Below are 20,568 nucleotides of genomic sequence, written 5' to 3' on the forward strand. Positions count from 1 at the left end.
TCGAAATAAAAACACAAATTTTAGATACGACCATAGAATCAAGAATAGTCTAGAAGGAGCGTAGAATCATATATGAATACATCTGTGTCCAAAAACCCCTCACTCTGCCCAACTTTCGCCGCGCGCATTTGTGATGTCGCCGCGTAATGTTGCACGATGGGAAAACATATAATTATAACACAAATGTAAGGTAAATAAAATGCAATCTGTTAATTTCTCCAAAATTTTATTGTGCACGCCGAAATATTGATTGACACAACAGAGTAGATAAGTAAAGGGTCATTTAATAAGAGTAATTGAATTAATGAACTTTAAACTTAAAATACAAAACAAATTTTATTTTACATAAAACGGATATTTTTATTTCATGTTCAATAATATTTAATATTTTAAAGATAATGTCGGTCAAATGTTCATCACAGAGTTGTTTAATCCGAGATCCAATTTTCATTAATTCTCTCATTAGATGAGCAAAATAGGGTAAAAATATTTACTACCCTGGCAACACTAACAAAATGTTCATTTTGTTTCTTCGACAATCTGACAGATGGAAAAATAATTATTTTTTTAAGTAATGAATTTGGTACATACATATTCATTTGCTAATTACACATGAAATGTGATTCCATCCTGTTTCTTTAAGATCCTAGCAGTATTTCTACAATTTAAAAGGACACAACACGGCAAAGTTGAATTCAAATCAGGAGTTGCGTACTGAGCGACGTCTACAAAGAAACTAATGAGTCAAAACGTAAACCTACTAATTTATGAGTGGTTTAGTCGCCTTCAGTTTTATGTGCGTATGCGGTTTCTGGACTATTTTTAATTCTATAGATACGACATATTTTTAATAATATAAATGTTAGCATGGTCTAAAAATGACAATTACAATACATTTTTTTGTTTTAAACAAATCATTATTAAAGTTTTTACCATTTAACAAAACAATATTTTGAGTTTGTCCAAATTTTTGTAGACAAGAACTGGATTCAATCCCCAAGAGAGCTGTTAAAATTAACATGTTACAGCAGAGATGAAGAACATTTTAGGGAAGGGAATATAAAAGGCTAGGTATCTACAGGGCTTATGGAATATAGGCAGTTCGGCAATTCACAATTCGATGAATGTTACACACAGTGTACAGTGATCACTTAAACCAGGGAATGAGAGGTCATGCCCTGTAGATACCAAGACTTCTATATTCCCTTTTCTAAAATGTTCTTCATCTCTGTTGTAATGTGTTTATTAAACAAGACATCACATCAATGTTATTATGATAGGATTACTGGTAATAAATTATTGTTCATAAATAAGTTATTGTTACAAATGAGTCAGAAAAGTTGATGCATGCCACGGATTGAAGATTCTTAATGGACGTTGAAAATAAAATATGAAAATAAAGAATAATTAAAAAATATATACGTACAGATGGTAACCATGAAGTTTCGCAATATAAAAAAATTGTCTGTTTTATGAATGTATGTATGTTTCTGCGCATGGGTGTATGTACGTGAGTGTGTATGTTCATATGTGTATATGTGTATATGTATATGTTTCAAAATGTGTATACGAGTAAGTTTATATTTTATTAGTCTGTGCTTTCTATTAACTTGTAAACTATTATCATGTATTTAAATGTAATTGCCTAGCTTGGAACGGGGTATGTACCCTTGTTAGCTCGGCAAAGTGAACGTAAAATTGTATTTTTGATAAAAGGTGTAAATAAATAAATAATAATAAACAAGTCAAATAATAATTGTATCAATGGTTTAATATCATAATATAACATAATTCCCTCTCCGCACCTAATGGTGCATAGAGCACTGCATTGGTACACCAATCGCAGCGAATCTTGATCATTTTTGTTACATGAAGGTAAGATGATCAGTCTTGCGCTTCAGGTACCAGTCCAGGGACTATGAAATATTCTAGTGTGAAAACACCCTTTTAAATCATTATTTCACATCGACCATGTCGGGAATCAACCCGAGACCTCTTGCATGGCAGGCTAACGCGCTGACCATTACACCACGAGGCCGACAATAACAAAGTTTAATATCTGTAATATTTATTATATTACCTTCAGAATTATTTATAACATATAATTAAAGCGTACATATTACATATAAAGACTGAATATATTGTATAAAATATGACATTAAAGCATAAAAATAATAATTATAATACAATACGAAAAGCAATAAAAAAAAACAACATTTTCTGGATAAATAAAAAACAAGCCTTAAACTCGGTGTACTAAAATCTCACTAATCTGAATATTTAAAAATAGTAACATATAAAATAAACATAGGCAATGAAGAAATTGATAGGTTTTTTTGTACTTTTAAAATTCCTTGTTCGTGGCGTTACTAATTCCCGTCAGTGAGTTCTGCTGGTTGGCGAGTTGGCTTCCCGGAAATCTACCATGAAATTAGAAACATTATAAATAAATCATAAAACATAATCACAAACTATATGTTTAATAAAAGGACCTAGTTCATTACAATATGATCTTATGGTGCAGTGAAACCCCGCTTAACGCTATTTCAGCATTAAAGCAATCAAACCCCGAAATCAGCACAATTTTGTTATGACGATACTTGCGTGCAGTCTCATAGCGCATTTTATCATTTTAGTCCAAACACATGTTTGCTGTGTCACAGTTGATTTAATATTTCCGGTAGGTTCATTAAAACAACGATCGTTCCCTAGTAGAAGGGTCCTGCTTCTTATTTTCCTTTTGGCAAAGCTGAGCGGGAAATCGGCGGAATCGGAGAATGTCTTCTTGAGCGTGGCCTCCTGAGCCTTTTAGTCAGCCTTTTTGTTGCCAAGGATTCTGCAGTGTCCCCGTATCCAGCCAATGTACACGTCCTGGTGTCTGCATCGTAGCTTCTGGATACTGTTTTACTGTCCATTACAATAGGGTTGACCGAATTTCAGACAGTTATTGCATGGATGCCAGATTTGTAATCTTTCAGGATTGTTATTTTCTTCCATCTGTTTGGTGGCTTCTTCAAAACATAGACCAAGGCTTATCTGATCACAAAGAGTTTCACCTAAAACACGGAGCAGAAATTGCCGAGTTTCAACTTTCTCGACGGCGGCTCTCTGACGCTATTGTAAGGTACAAAAGCTGCACCTTCTCTGCCGTCCAAGAGACTGCCATCTGTGTAGATCGTCAACTCTTTCCTCACCGTCCCAGGCAGAGCCTGATTATCGTAGCCGTGATATATCGGATAGCACTCCGCCGGATGAGCAAGTGAGAAATAGTCTCCCACTCCCTGGTAAAATCTGTCCTGCGGCAAGTCTTGCAAGGTGAGACTCTTCTTCAACTCGTATGCCTCTGCAAGCTCCATGATCCTGAGATCGAGTGGTATGAATCTACTCAAAACCTGTGCCTGTACCAAGGAAATTGTTATGTATCCCTTGCATGACCTGATGGCTATTTGTTGTGGAATGGAGTTCAGTTTCTTTCGGTTGACTTTCTTTCTGATCGCGTCCACCCACATGCTTGAGACGTACGTGATCAAAGGCTTTACAGTGCCTACGGATATTTGCTGCATAACCTCTGGCGACGCACACCATGTAAAGTTGACCATTTTTGAGTGATTATATATATTGAGTTACATTAGATATATACTAAAGTGTGATATTGATTATATATATTGTAACGTCCTTTTATGAGAAGTGAGAAAATGTCCAGATTTTTTTTTAATCTAAAAAAAGGTCAACACTCAATATATCAACATATTTCAAAGATTTACAAAAAATTAAAAAAATATATAATATAGAAAAACTAAATTGTGCCTTTATTGGTTGATAGCTACGCTCTGTGCATTGTTGTGAGACAATGCAAAAAGTAAGCCGAACAAATAAATGCAGATCAAACTCCTCACAAAATATACGCTATTCACCAGTGTCACTCAACCAGTAAAGATGAGAATCTCTCCAAAATAAGGACAATAATTATATCCGACCTTTCCAAACAATGTGTGAAAAATCAAGATAAAAATAGGATTCAAAATTTAAAGAGCCTCAATAATCGCTGTGTATCGCTAATTAAAACATGTAGACCAGGTAATTGAAAAATAACAAAGGCCTTTCTCGAAATTACAATTTTATTTTTACAAGCAAAAATTATACAGTTTTGTGCGTTCACCTAGGTGCTAGCTAAATATAAAATCTAAAAGACCAAATTGCAAATGATTAAGAAAATTTAATTACAATTAAAATAAATATTAAATATTTAATTCTTGACACCAATCACCCACGTTAAATTCTTTAAAATCTTCTTTGTAGATATTCAAAGTTTTTTTATGCTTCAAATAGCTGGAGTATTATGTGAAAGGTTTCAGTTTTTAAAGGTACATCCGACCAACATTTTGGCGTAAGCCATCGCTGTACGCGTTATTCCTCTAAATAGTACTTCGACCATTTTTATTGTTGTAATTTAGATTTTGTATATGGAAATTTACGTAAATTGTCAGGATTTAGACAGATGTAATGATAATCCATTAGAAAAATGGTAATGTATTATATATTTAAAATATATTAAAAAAATGTGGTGTTCAGGAAGCCTATAATTATGGACAAAAATACATCATTAGATTCCGTGTTCTGGCAAATTGAAAAGACAATACGATTACAAATTCAATAACATAGTACTTACATGCCGTAAGGCCATGCTTCCTCGATATAAAAGAATTACATCTTTGATTTTGTCACGTTACACGTTTCTCCGCTTGTCAATGGCGATCTTTTGCTTTTTCTAGAAATGCAGTCTGACGTGGTATTGCCTTGCTTGAATCTTAACGTAGCAAAAATATCATTTAGACTCGTGCTTAATCACGCGCTACTTAAATGGGGCAGGATGAAATATAGTCGTTGCAATATATATTAGTACATGTACAGTAAAATGTTATCAAAATGTCAAAATACACAAAAAAATTGAAAGGTCATAAAATCGTCATAAATATGCCCTCCTCCAGAATTAAATATAAAATATTTATATGACTTGAAAAAACACTGTTTAGTACTAGTAAGCTTTTATAGGGTGATATATTTGTTTACACTATGGCCCAAACAAATGGCTGTTTCTGTGGATGAGTTATGGTTCAACTATATGAAACTCTCGTTAGCAACCGACAATTCGTCTATAATCTCTTTACTATCTTCTTAGAAATCGCTTTCGTCATCTTCTTTGTCAGAGAATTGTGTGGCTGTATATAGCGGGTTACTCGCCATGAATTTGGCCATCTTACTGTTTATCCTACCCGTAATCACAAAAACGGAGTGCCAATCATCTGAAAATGTATTAAAAGTTAGATTAATTTAATTTTACTAAGACCCAGTTGTACTAAAAAGTTCCAAGTTAAATAATTGTTTCATTTTCGTCGAAATGGAGAAGATGAGTTGCACGAAAAAGGTAAAATAAAAACATCATATTTTGGCGAAAATGCAACAATTATTCAACTTTAAAAATTCTTTGACATAACTTTTGTTGGTGCAACTGGTCCTGACACTTTTCATGTTAAGCAATTTATTATAACTACAATCGGGTCTCGGACACCATGGTTCCGATAAGCCCCTCCTAATGAAGAAACCCTCTACGTGACCTAAGCCGGATTCACACGTTAATATAAATATCGCAGGACAGGAGAGCAAATACCCCATTCACAGGTAGACGCAATTGGAGAAACTGAATGTTAGCCTTAACGGTTGATGAAATAAAATTCGAAGCGAGATTCGTAAAGTTTACTTGAGTGCATTGACCGTTTGTATTGTACTGGGATATTCGTAAAAAAATACGCACACAACTGGGGACACAAGTGAGTGAAGTTTGTCAATTTTTTAACAACCAGAAACCAATTGGAGTTTCTGAAGCTTAGAATTAAGCTCAAGTACATGAGGGGGTTAAATGCAAAACCGCCATTGTGTATGATCACTGTTTTTGGGAAGACCAAGAGCCTTATGCTGGAAAGATGTGACATTTTGTCACCCTCTTGACATTAGTCGATTGGACATCTCGATTGCTTTGTTGTAATTCCATTCTTAAAAACTCTCCGACAATTTAAATACAAAGACGAATGAGAAAGTGGCAACACTAACAAATCCGTATTTATCTATGGCTCTCCTGCCACACGTAAACTTTTATTGTTTCTTGTCAGACTTCTTCCGTTGAATATTTTGTGTATGGAATATTATGAAAAAATATAAGAAAATGTTTTACTGAAACACTGCAACATTTATAATTATCATTTGTCTTTAACATTACACACATCTACATGTTATTAGAAATGTTTCATGCGTATTTAATGGATTTTAAAAACATATTGTATAATATACGAGTATATCTTAACTCTTTCGCTGCTGAATTTTGGGAGCGCGGCTGTAACGCCCGTGCGGGGTTTATTTTAGAATTAATATTTTTAACAAAATAAATTCTTACCTTTATTTAAAACGCTCGATTTTTTTATATGTTGTGGATCATGACACATTACACATTTTGACTCACTATTATTTTCACTAAATCACTGAAAATTATATAAAAAAAAAAAAACACAAATTTTTAAGGTCCCCCCCATACACATCAAAATAATGTATAGTCTGTTTCATCTTTTTTGTGTGACACTTGCAAAAAAAAAAAAATTAGAAAAAAAAGCGAATCAATCTTCAAATAGTTTTTACCACTTAACTTATTTTATTATAATTTGGAACTGTATAAATTTTAGTATCTTGATATTGTATGATATTCCTCAAAACATGGTTCAACACATAATGGAACGTTGCAATCCACGCACATAAACCTAGTTTCTTTGCGGATTTTTTTTGGACGTCTTTGGGATTGTGAATAAACATGACAACATCTATATGGTTTTTTTTTTGCTGGTGTCTCGGGAATTGATTTTGGGAAATGTCTACCGGTCAGTCTTAATGGATGATCCGATGATGTCGTTGGCCGACCAGTTTTATGATCGTGAATATGATATTTACTAATAATTTGCATAGCTGTTTCTAATTGAAAATCTGCTAACGAAGGTTTTTTTCCGGTAACTGTCAAATATACGGCGTGAGAATTTAATAATATCATGTCAATAAAATGAAACACTATTTTTTTATACCACTTTGTGGTCTTTCTTAAACATCCAACAGAACTCAGCAACATGTCTGTTCTATCTACAGCCCCCATGTGGACGTTGTAGTCTAAAACAACTTTGGGCTTTATAACTGGTTGTTTTGTCTTCCAATCCAATTTCCCCGATGCGCCCATTGAATTGTCGTGCATCGTAGAGAGCATGTGGACTTCCCTCTTGTCTTGCCATTTGAGGGCCATCATGGTGTCAGAGTGCATGGATGAAACTTCACCTTTTTTTAGCTTCTCAAAAGTAGGAAGCCACTTCCTATTCTTCCGTACAGTACCACACGCGTTCGTTCCATTGCCATGCAATACTTGGAACAGTAATGGACTCGTGTACCAATTGTCCATCCAAACGGAGTGCCCTTTATTAAAAAAGTCGGTCATGAAAGTGGTAACCACTGATCCCGATTTTCCAACATTAAATTTGTCGTAAATCTCTGTATTTTCACCAATATATGTAATAAAATCTAAAATATAGCCAGTTTCAACATCGCAAAACACAAAAAATTTTACACCAAAACGGTTTCTTTTTGACGGAATGTATTGTTTAAAACTTAGTCTACCTTTAAATAACACGAGACTTTCGTCAACACACAAATTTTGAAAAGGCTTCAACGTGGATTTGAATTTATTTTTAACGTGCTCTATGACTGGTCTTATTTTATAAAGTTTGTCTTCTTTATTTGCTTCTGCATTGTTACAAAAATGTAACATGCTACTTATTAAAAAATATGTGTCCCGTGGCATTACTTGAGAAAATATTGGAGTAACTAGGCCAGCATGCGTTGACCAATATTCACTCAAAGAAAGTTTTTTACTTCGTACCATCAACATGGTTAAACCAAAAAATATATACATCTTGTCAGTTGTAACATTCTTCCATTTAAGAATTCTCGAATGAGGTCGGATATTAGCAGTTTTCATAACATCGTCGTAATATATATTAGTTTGTGTTGCTATTTTCTCCATCAAATCGTTCGATAAAAAATGCAAAAATATGTCAGATTCACTGCAATCCTCGTTAAATGGAACTTTAACACCAGAATCTGCAGTGCTGAATTCGTGAACCTTGGGAAAATGGGGACCGCCTACCCACGCAGGAGGTGTATGTGATGATGTCTGAGTTATGTTTTCTGATGTGCTTGTCGATGGATGAGGAGATAAAACTGTAGGTACGTCAAATTCAAAAATAACAGATTCGTCTTCAGAAGGTAAATCTAAATCAGAATCATCGCTATGGTCTTCTTCTGAATCACTGTTCATTATAAAGTTCATTATTTCATCATCTCTCCCTAACAAATTTTTATCTCCAGAACGAGCCATTATAAGTTAACTTCAAATAATAACTCCACAATAAAAAAGTCAAGGATGTTATAATAAAACCACTAAAAGTTAGTACGTAACACAATATTCAGTTCAGCAAAATATAATAACAAGAGATTCATATAACCATATCAAAGATGAAATCCGAATATCCGTTTGAATGTTTATGTAACAGAAATAATAAAAAATTCAATAACCATAACACAAATCACCAGTCCGGGTAATTAAATTGGTTGAAAAGAAACCGATGTTTACTTTATCCCAAGTGTTATTCGTGTAGGCAAATAGGTACGTACATTATTATTGAAACAGAGTATACGCGGCGACACGTCAAGTGCGTACGGTGAGAATTTCAGACTGTGGTCCCGAAAACTGATTAGAAAGAATGTTTATAATAATACCATGTGTCCTAAAAAAATCCCATGTGTAGAGAAAAGATGGATTTATCGAATGACGTAAAAAAAGTTTGACATAAGTGTATATAGAGGCCCCTACAAGGAAGATAATATTGAAAACGGCTATGTTCGGGATCCGCAGTTGTGGCACGGCGCCGCGTATCGGCTATGCTCGGGACCCGCAGTGAAAGGATTAAATACGAAGAGTGATAAAATTATTTTAAAATCATGTTTCTAGTGAAATTTCATTTGATAATGGATTTAAAATAAGTACAGTTGTATTTGTTGTACACTTGTTGATACGTCATCATTATAATATTGATCAGTGTTGTAAATTTTAAGTTAAATACAACAAAATACATACTCGTAATTCAAACATAAATTCCGATCGTTTTACAAGAAGGAAGTTTGACAGCTGACAATGTCGCATTCGATTGTCAATGTCGAGTGCTTTGAGGCACTCGAGATAAAGTCGATTGGTTTTCAATCGACTGCATTCGTATGGGTGGTTCAAGAATGCTGTCACTCGTCGAATTACAGAAGTCGCATACGATTCTAAAGACAAATGAGTCCAGCATAAGGTCCCAATTAAACCAATGTGCAAATTGTACGTGATATTGTTATATCTAATATCTATAAATAAAAAGTCTTTTTGCTACTGGTTTTGTTGATTTTCCCATAAATAGTAATCACGCACAGCGGGGATTTTGCATTTAACTCCTTCGTATATTATATATTTACAATAGGAGACAGACATGGCAACAGCGATTAAGAAGGATAACCGTCTTTTAGTTTAGTAGAGTTCATAGAAGATTTTATTATACGTCCACGCCGATTTCACCGCGGCAAACGGTTCGGCGTGGCGCGGCTCGGCGCACACGTCTGGTAGCTTGTAGCTAGTAGCCACGTAATAAATAAAAGATACCAAAAAAAATCAAAATAGGTACCATATGGAGTGAATTATTACGGCAGGTATGAAATACCTTGTATATTATTATCAGAATTTAAAAATGTATACGTAATTATGATCGCTAAGCATCTTTTTGAGCTTCAAAGGTTCGGAAATAAGTAAGCACGGTTGGGTGTTTTCTTAAAAACAAAGTTTTGTGAGATCTTTTTAGAATTAACTGGATTTAATCCTTGTTCAAGATTATAAAAAAGACAGAGGATTCTATTTTTTTTGACAAGAGAATATAGAAGTTTTTTAGAATTACAATTTTAATAAAGATGGTGAAATTGAATAAATATTACTATTAGCAACTACTATGGGGAACAGGAAATCAAAATGACATAAACAGACTACAAAGACAGCAAAATAAAATATTAAAGTTATTATATGACCTTCCCTATCTAACAGCAACTAAAGAATTTTTTAAACAAACCAAACAATTAAATGTAACTAAACTCTTTAAACTAGAATCCTTAAAATTTATTCATAAATTAGCCACTGATGTAATTGTAGACGAAGAATTTCAACTTGAAAAAAACTGTAGTTAACATGAACACAATACGAGCATATCAGAAAAATATCATCTACAACCTTTTAAAACGAGAAAAGGACAATCAAGACATGGACTGAAATTATACAATAAACTACCAGACAAAACTAAACAAAAGACTCAGACAACCTTTACAAAAGATGGTGAAAATATTATTATTAACAGTAGAATGTGAATTTTATAAGTAAAAATATTTTGTCAAATGTAATGGTTTATTAATGAAATTTAAATTTTAAAAAATATATTTAAAAAAAAATAATGTGTAAACGTGAGCAGAGGGAGAATATTATTATTACAGGATGTGTAAAGTGATCACTTAAAACAGGTGACAAGTCAGAAACCCTTTAAATGTCGTGTTTTCAAATGGTAAACTCAATTAAAAATAGGCTTGAAAGCCAATCGGATCTGAAATCAACAGATCTAAAAAAATATACTACGATTGATTGTTCCTTTTATACCTTTTAAATAATATATGATATGAATCAAGTTTTAATTATATTTATTATGAATCACATCTTGTTTTTTATTATATTTTTATTTAATCTCAATACAGGACTTTTATGGAGTTGAGAGAGTTGTCTACGTTTTTGTGAATGTTTTTTAATAAATTATTGTTTGTTGTTAAAATAAAAAATCTACAATAAGGTGTTACTTATTATAAATACGGGATTTGATAAACCTTACCTACCCTTCCTTTAAAAATATTATAGAAAATTAAAACTGAATACTTGAAAAATTGTTATTAAATATCAAATAATTGATACATCATTATAACTTTAAGAGTGGAATGCGGTAATTATAGAACAATCAAATATTTGCTTTACGAAACAGACAAAAAAAATTCTTGCTAAAAACCAAAAGCTTTTCTGCGCATTTGTCGATCTACAAAAAGCATTTGATAGAGTTGATAGAGAAAAATTATGGAAGGTGTTATCGGGTTCAGAGTGAGCGGATATCTGACACGGGCTATTGCTTATCTGTATAAAGACAGCACAGCATGTGCTAGGGTAAATGGGTCATACGCATAGTGGTTTGAAATTAATTGGCTCACCATGGCTGTTCAACGTATATATCGATAACTGCATGAAAGAATTGAAATGCTTAAGAATGGGAGCAAAACAGGTAGAGGAATTTATGTATCTGGAAAGTATGTTTACAAGGGATGGAACGACTGAAATATATTGAAAGGAGAGTGAGTGCCGGTAACAGGGTGAACGTTACACTTAAATCAACCTTGGCAAATAAATGTTTTTCGCGAGAAGCAAAATTAGCAGTTCAAATGGAGTCCTTGTCCCGACTTTGATGTATGGGAGCGAAGTATGGTCTTGGAAAAACAGGGATGAAAGTAGGCTGAATGTTGTCGAAATGCGTTCTCTCGGGCAAATTTGTGGTAAAACAATGAATGGACAGCGTAAAAATGGCTAAAAATATTTACAATGCAAATGTCGATAGATGCAGAAATAGAGGAAGACCGAGAAAGACATGGCATGACCAAATCTAACAAATATTTGAAAATAAACATGTCTTAAGTCGGAAAATTAAGCGCGTTTGCATGAGAAGTATGAATGTGTAAGAAGCGAGATATGTATACAAAGATAGAGTGATGAGGCGTTCTATTATCTCTGCCTACCCTTACTGGGAAACGGCGAGATGGTTTGTTGTTGTTGTTATTGTCATTTCAACCTATTTTGAAAGATGCCCAAACACGATATATATAACATATATATATATATTAGTGAGGGACAAAAATCAAATGAGCAATCGCAATCCTATCTTTAATTAGATACCCTAGACACCTCACCGTTACCACACCATAATGTTACAACTTGCATATATCTTGGTACGGGTCTACCTACACAGATAGATGCAACAATAAAATAATATTGGAAATATACAGAGAACATTGTACTCTTAGGGTTGATAAATAAATAAAAGTTATGTAAATACGTATTGTATTTATATTATTTTGAAAAAGTAATTTGATTTTTTCTCATGCCCAATACAGGTTATTAAAATGATTATTTATTAAGATTAATTATATTCACAATTTTCACAAACTAATGTCTGTTTGATACTCAAAAAGCTTTAAACATTTTATTAATGAGTATCTTCCTATTTTGTATTTATTATTTTACTATGAATCATAATTATATCGCTTTAATTATAACTTCATTTTATTTTTAATTCAACCTCTTGTTATGACGATTTTATCTCAAACATCCGCAAAAACTCACCACATTTTTAATGTGATAAATATTTTATATCAGCAATAAACTGATTCACATTAACATAAATGGCAAAATGTTTATTATAGGTATTTATTAATTTTTAGGTAAAATGGGTATTTTTTTTTTTTGCCAAACGCGTAGAATAAATATTACAACTTTGTTTTCGTGTTCGGATCATACATTTTTTTTTTTTTTTATGAAAAATTTGACGTTTAAACTTTATGGGGATGGTAACTGTTACACATTTTGTAAAATGATGTCTTTAACGAGACAAAAACAGCCCATAAATCCTATAGTGGCAATAACTTCTCAAATGTTTTGGGAAAAAAAACTTTTTAAATTCTCATGATTTGAATCTGTTCAACGGCGTTATTTTTGTTTTATTGTGATGCATGCATTTTACCATTGTATTTTGACTTACCTTAAAAGCAGTACTCCGTGGTTCTGTTCCTGACGCGGTCGATGCCGATCAAAATAAGTCCAAAAACTAAAACTCCAGCGACTACGAATATAATGTTCCAAGAGTTGTCCCTAAACCAAAAAATGAACATATAATAATGACAATTAAAGGTTTTTTTTACAATAACTGAACTCGGAATGATTTTTCATTAACTGAAAAAAACATCCTGTCTTAAAAATTTATTTAATATTTGGATTGTTTTGAATAAATAATTGCAAAATACGGAAAACGTGTTTTTTAATATTGTGTTTAAATTAATCAAAATGTACAGTAAATGTTTAATACATAACGTTTTTGCATTTAATGAGAAAATACTCAAATTCCAGTTATGCATTTTTACTAAAAAAACCCTTTAATAAGTTTGTTGGTCGTTAAATTTTTTTTTTTATTAATTTCGTTTCATTGGGGGAATAAAAATTGGTGAAAAAATTCAGGGAAAAATCTCTGAAGAGTTTTTTTATTTTTTTATACAACCACCTTTTGAGAGGAAACTTTTCCGAAATATTATTAGCAATAGCGTTAAACCGTTAAACGTACTTTTTTGTTTTCATTAGTTCGATAGCAAAATGAAAAATACAATTTAATTTCAACCCCAAGTTGTTATTTTTTTTTTTTTTTATATTTTGTTTATATTATAATTCATTAAAACTCACCTTGGATATTTAATTCCATCAGTCACATTCGATATATGAGGCGTTTCCACGAATGAGCAATTTTCTTCGCACGCTCGATTACAAGTTCCATTTAGTAACGAGAATCCAACAAAACACTCGCAAGTGTCAGGAGCGACGCATACACCATTTCGACAAGGTTTCGAACAATACGGCTTACAAGAAAAACGGTTTTCACCATCAAAGGCAAATCCTTCTTTACACGCGCAACTATCTGGAGCAATACACGTTCCGTTAACGCAATCATGATTGCAAAAGGGTTGACAATTATATGGATCTGTCATGTTGCTAAAGTATCCGTCAAAACAAGTACATTTATCTGGAGCCGAACAAAAGCCATGTGTACATTTTGCAGAACAAAATGGGTTGCAGATATATTTATTGTTTTTGTCTCGCACGTATCCCAAATTGCACGAGCATGTCTCTGGAGCTGTGCACGTCCCGAATGAGCAAAGCGCTGAACATTTTGGTACGCATACGTTGGGCATTGTTTCAGATTGGACGTAACCATGATGACATGTACAAACATTTGGCGAAGAGCAGAAACTATGAACACAGGGTTGCTTACATTGAAGTACACAAGATGAATTATTAAAAGGATCGGGTAAATAATTTTCCAAACAGGTGCAAACTCCAGGTGAAGTGCATATTCCGTTTTTACAAGTTGAACAAACTGGATCACATTTATAATTTAAAGTGATATTATTCTTGTATCCAACCAAACATTTGCATGTCTCTGTAGTGACACAAATTCCATTTTCACAATGATTGGAACACATTGGTTTACATGCATTCCATATATTAGTGACAAATTCGTGCGATTCGTTACATTCGCATGTATCAGGACTGTTTGGGAATCCATTAGTACAATTTGGAATACACATCATTTGATTCTCTGTATCTAAAGCGAACCCTTCGTTACAACTGCAGCGATCGGGACCGATGCAGACTCCATTACGACAGCCGCTTTTACAGACCGGTTCGCATAAGAGAGAGTTATTATCAGGATGTTCATAACCAGGATCGCATGTACAATAATCTGGCATTGTACATATTCCGTTAAAGCAAGATGTACTGCAATAAGGTATGCAAAGATTGTTTGAAGGAAATCCAGGATACGCTATGAAACCTTCGTCACAAACACACATATCTGGTTCTACACAATGGCCATTTTCACACGGAAGACGACATATCGGATGACACAAGAAGAGGTTGAACGTATCAAGTTCATGTCCAAACCCACACGAACATATCTCCTCAGAGGTACAAACAGAGTTCACGCATGGTTGAGAGCATAATGGTTCACAGTGTGATGTGCTGTTTAAGCTAAACTTGTACTCCGAATTACAACTACAGTTGTTGGGTGAGATACATTCGCCGTTCTCGCAATCTGGGTCGCACTGTGGCGTGCATGTATACTTGTCGAGAGGATCAATACTAAAACCGGGAAGGCAGGTGCATTCATTAGGCTTAAAACAAATGCCATTAGTGCACTTAACAGTGCAATTATTTGGTAAGCATTTGTTTTCAATCAGTTCATATCCTACATCGCAAGAACATTTGTTAGGAGCTATGCAAAACCCATTTTCGCACGCGTTAGGACAATATGGAATACATTTTAAACTATTTGTATCATTTCTTACATATCCATATAGACACGAGCAAACATTAGGTTTAGAACATATCCCATTAGAACATGGCTGGAGACACACGGGAGTACATACATGCATTATACTGTCTAAAAAGTATCCATTGCAGCAATTTTTTACATACTTTTCAACGCGATATGTCTGAAAAATAAAACAGAATAAATTAACGACATTTCAAAAGAAAATCGTATTTTAAGGAAAACATTTCATTAATAAATAAATCAAATTATTCTCATCACTATTTATTTATTCACACCTAGTGGTGCATGGGGCACTTGATCGGTACATCAAACTTGATAATTAATTACATTATGACAGATTGATCATTTTACGCTTTCGCTGTACGTAAATACTATAAAATACTGCTGTAAAAATACACTTTTAAAAAAAAAATTGCAACCTTGTGGGAATAGAATCCGAGATCTCATGCATGGTAGCAAAATATGCTAACCACTGGACTACAAGGCAGACGTCAAATACACTACTAAAACAATATCATTCTCCCGGGGGTAAAGCCGTGCCTTGACTAGAATGTATACTTGTACATTCTATACATAAAGTATACGGGCCTTGAAAGCATTTGACACCGTTAACCACAGAATCTTATTGAAACAACATTGTAAAACTGGTATTAAAAATGACTGGTATTGTTTTTGAAAGTTACTTATTAAATCGACTTTGAATAACTAAGATTGGAACAATTATAAGTAAAACTTATACTGTGATACATGGAGTCCCACAGGGAACAGTTCTTAGCCCTTTATTGTTCTTAATTTATGTAAACGGTTTTTGTAATATTGATATTCCTGGTTAGCTATTTTTTCATGCCGATGATTCCGCAATAATTGTGTAAGGTAAATCCTGGGAAGAGTCTGCCATAAAACTCAATAAATGTACAACAGTAACTAAATCAGAATCTCCTTTCTCTTAATTGGGAACAAACTTTCTTCATACCTTTTTACAATTCCAAATCGCCAGCCCCTTCTTCAAACCTAAACATTATGTTTCACAATAAATTCTGTTACTTTGATTTATGTTATAACTTTAAAAGTTGTATTACTTGAATTATTCAGAGTGATAACAAAAAAATCCTTTCTAAATCACTTAAAACTCTGCCAGTACAAGGAATTTTGTGGTTCTGCATCATTTTAGAGCAGTATAATTTTAATATTTTTACAATTGATCGAAATCATAATCATAACATTCGTTTTACTTATAATGATGGTTTAGTGATCCCTAAAATAAGTAATAAGTATGGCAGTAGAGCATTAAATTATAGTGTACCTTACATTTTTAATTTAGTGCCTACTGACCTTTAATTTAATAATATATGTAACCAAAAAAAATTTAGAAATAAGCTGCTTAATTGGGAGTTTTTATATTAATTGTATATAAATAATGTGTTCAATTTTGATTTCTTTTAACATTGGTTTTTTTCATGATATAAGCATTTGTTTTTCTTATTATTTTTTTTTCTTTTTTTGATTGAGCGTATACAGCCAAACGACTGCTCTATATTTGACTGTAATTATTCATGTTAACATATTTATTTTAAAGTAGGATAAATATGTACTAAGGTAAACATCACCAACAAGCCACAACAAGTGGCTTGGTGAGGTGTTTGTTTTTATTAGATGTATTTCTTGTTTATGGATCTTAATTTTTATCCATATATACTTTTTATTTCAATAAAAAAAATAAACAAAATAACTGTGAAACAAAAAAAGGAATAACGTAAGTCAACTTAAACGGACTTTGAATTAAATTGAGATATTTGACCAATGTTTTCAAACATTTAACTAGTTATGTTCATTTAAACACTGGCAAAATGATTTATTACGCTTTTGTGCAGTCTCTTATTTTAAGAATAATTGGATGGGGAGGAGCTAATAGTATTCATAACAAGTCTTTAGAAACCGTACAAAAACTAACTAATTATTAAAATTATACAACAATCTCAATAAATCAAACGACCTTACTGGAATATTTAAGGATCATTTAATTGATGTATTAACATTAACTGAAACTTGACACGAGGACTATAACTCCATTACGCTGAGACAACTCCATAGTGTAGGATTTAATATTGTTGAGGAATCAATAAAATCAACAATAGATGTTCTCAAAAAGAAAAACAGCATTTCATGGACAAATTGCGGTGGAAACATCTGGGGTACCTGCAAGTGGCAGCGACGACTCGGTCTTCAAGCAGAAATGTACACGTTCAGTACACAATAGTGCAGAGACACCATTAGTTTTAAGTTTATGACTGCTAGAATGATAAGTGACAGTTGTGGATTTTAGTGTTAAGATACTTTGTAAATATTTATATTGTAAGTCTTAGGAATAATTTATTTAAGTCATTTATACTATTATAGTTTATCTGTAAAATTAAGTATTAAGGTAGTATAGTACGAGGGGTAGCATAATCAATATTAAGTAAGCAAGTAGAACGGGAGGATGCTTATGACAAACTTCGATGAGACTCGCAACCCATCAAGTTGCTCCTCCCTGGGGCGCACAGAGAAGGATTAAACTTTTTTTCTTTTTCATAGGAGGGGGGGCACGATTTCGCCAACCCGCTCTAAAAACTGTTTTAACTTTTTTTTTAGGAATTAGTTTATTACCAGCCTGAGACGGCCCGACAGTTTTACCGCACTATTCCTTGAGCGGCGGAAAAAAGGCGGTGGCTGGCTTCTGGTAGTGTCATAAAAATTGCCAATTTTTCAAAATGTTTAAGAACCAGTAGAATTTTCATTGAATTCGGCAGATCCCAAAAGCGAAAGATTTACAAAAAAATAATTCGACAACGCACCTGGCGACGACTTTAAAACGAAAATTCATTAATCTGTTACTTCTGGCTTCTGATGCTGCTAAAAACTGGAAGCAGTTTTATATTGCCGCGCTGGCCTGATTCCTCGTTTTCGTGGAGAGGGGAAGTCAATTGTAGAATTCCCATTGAATTCAATAGATCGGTAGATTGCTCCCAAAATCGGTAGAGTGGGCAACGCTGCTGGCAATGAATATACTCTCAAACAAAGCTGACAAGTGGAGAGTTCGGGGCTTAGTTCGCAAGAAAGTTAAATATTTTTTATTACGCACTTACCTCCAATCTTGATTTATATCTTGGCACATATCGTGTCATAACTTGGCAGTTAGGAGTTACTTTTTTACAATTTATATCTGTGTACGGTTCTAACACCCTCTGGGTGAAAATTTTTCTTCTATGACTAATCAATCTGGAACACATAATTACAAATCTGATAAAATCATAATTCAAGCACTTACTTTACGGTAGTACATCTTCAACAATTTACATACATAAAGATTGTTTTTCGTTTTTTTTAAATTAATTTTTAATATTAACTCTTACTTAATTAACCCTTACATTTTACCAAAATAATTTATAATTTTTTAGTCCTTCTCTGTTGTTGATAATAGTATTATTATTGTTTAAAACGTAATTTCATACGTATATGGAAGGTGTTATTGAAAAATATGTTAAGTCTTAAAATCGAAAAAATTGAGTTAGTATTAGAATCGTGATTCAAAAGTGATATTTTTACTTTGAAACAAATAAATTGATGAGTTGAAACTTAAAAATTACCTGCAATGGCTTGATGCGTCAACCAAAAACCATTCAATTGGACTAAAAACCATATAACATTGTTTTATGATCTTAACGTATTGTTGCGTGTGGAGGAGACGGTTTAATCATAAATTTGAGGGACTGTATGGCGAACTCAACATTGCACAATTCATCAAAATAAGAAGATTACAATGGTTGGGCCACGTGCACATAATGAATGATAACCGCACCCCAAAAAAGATTCTTTATATCACTCCGGAAGGCAGACGAAGCAGAGGCAGACCAAAATTAAGATGGCTGGATAATGTAGAAAGCGACATTGGAGCGATTGGCCTGACGAACTGGAGAAGAGCCGCGGGGTGCAGGGACGAATGGAGACAAATTCTGGAGGAGGCCAGGGCCCACAACGGGCGCCAATGATGATAGCGTATTGTTGCGAATTAAGATGAATGGCTAATATAACAACAATATTGTCAAAATGTGTTAACCCCGCAATACACCTTTTTTTGCCAGAATTGCCGACAAGTTGTTTATTATTTTGTTTATTACAAAAAGTTAGCTGTCGTTTGTATGGGGATTCATACCAAACGAGAAGCTATATTTTTTTTCCGCAATTTTTTTCATCACAATAAAATATATTAAATTGATAAATTTACATTTTAAAAAGATATAAAAATTATAAATTTATACATGTTTTTTGTTTTGGGAAGTATTATTAATATTTTTGCTTTAGTGTTATTACAGAGGATCTAGTTTTAAGGTGTTATCTAAAAATGTGGTATCCCACATATTTGTTAAATCCTGTAACGGTAAAGGACTGATTTAAAAAATAAAAAAAAAATTGAAAATTTTAAAAGTAAAAGAACTTACGGTGTATTTCCACAAACCCCTTCTTCTTGACAACTTATTTCACAAACAAAAGGGATCAAAATTAAAACAATTACGCATTTCATTAACGTTCTTTTAACAAAGAAATTAACACGGTCCATTTTTGTTTGACGAACTTTTTCGAGATTCGACAGTGACCGAAAATCACTTCAGATATTTTTAATATTGTGTAATCCGGATATTCGGTTTCATCGTGCAAAAACCATGAATAATACATTACTGTAAGAATTATTCTGGGTGAGTGTTATTGCGACAACTGTGATAATGTTCCCAGTGACGTGCGCAAATTTTCAGTAAAAGTTCTGATATACTCGTAATTAGCTAATTGCTAATAGACTCCGCAAGCATGGAAAATGAATCACAGAAAAACCGATGTTATTTGTTACATTTTATTTTATTTTATTTTATTTATTTAGAATACAAACAGATTTACGTGTTAAATGTTTATTCATAGAGACTATTAAAAATGTATATATAAATACATCGTAAGATCTACTATCCAAAAACATGTATTTACTTGTAATTGTAATAGAACAAAGCGACGCGCGACGGTTTAAACTGTATAAAAAATAAAATAATGAGTAATTAAAACAATGTTATTGATATAAATTAAAATAAAAGAAATAGCAACAAAACAAGGTAGTGGGAAAGAAAAAGAAGGAATGTAGGGAGTGGTGGAGAATGAATGAAGGAAACTAGGAGTGCGAAATAGCATTTGATTTGATGAC

The 20,568-nt window shown here is 33.0% G+C and overlaps 2 protein-coding genes across 2 annotated transcripts in view; both read right to left on the bottom strand.

Annotated features, from left to right (window-relative positions):
- Positions 1-20,095, bottom strand: part of LOC148283711 (uncharacterized) — a 31,890-nt gene extending 11,795 nt beyond the window's left edge. Inside the window, exons 1-4 of the mRNA XM_088243373.1 lie at positions 19,823-20,095; positions 18,470-18,602; positions 13,697-15,504; positions 13,009-13,114 (exon numbers count right to left, since the gene is read on the bottom strand). Coding sequence (XP_088099499.1) covers positions 13,009-13,114; positions 13,697-15,504; positions 18,470-18,602; positions 19,823-19,941 — 2,166 coding nt within the window. The 5' untranslated portion in view covers positions 19,942-20,095. The remainder of the gene's footprint in view (positions 1-13,008; positions 13,115-13,696; positions 15,505-18,469; positions 18,603-19,822) is intronic.
- Positions 1,852-5,301, bottom strand: LOC148283712 (uncharacterized). Its single transcript, XM_088243392.1, has 2 exons — positions 4,670-5,301; positions 1,852-4,577 (listed from the first exon to the last, which is right to left on the bottom strand). The coding sequence occupies exon 2, from the start codon at positions 3,597-3,599 to the stop codon at positions 3,057-3,059; it is 543 nt and encodes a 180-aa protein (XP_088099518.1). The 5' UTR covers positions 3,600-4,577; positions 4,670-5,301; the 3' UTR covers positions 1,852-3,056.
- Positions 20,096-20,568: the final 473 nt, after the last annotated feature.

The sequence above is a fragment of the Micrasema longulum genome, unplaced genomic scaffold, assembly GCF_059751315.1.
Source record: "Micrasema longulum isolate JH-2025_06_02 unplaced genomic scaffold, ASM5975131v1 h1tg000210l, whole genome shotgun sequence".
NCBI classification, from domain to species: Eukaryota; Metazoa; Arthropoda; class Insecta; order Trichoptera; family Brachycentridae; genus Micrasema; species Micrasema longulum.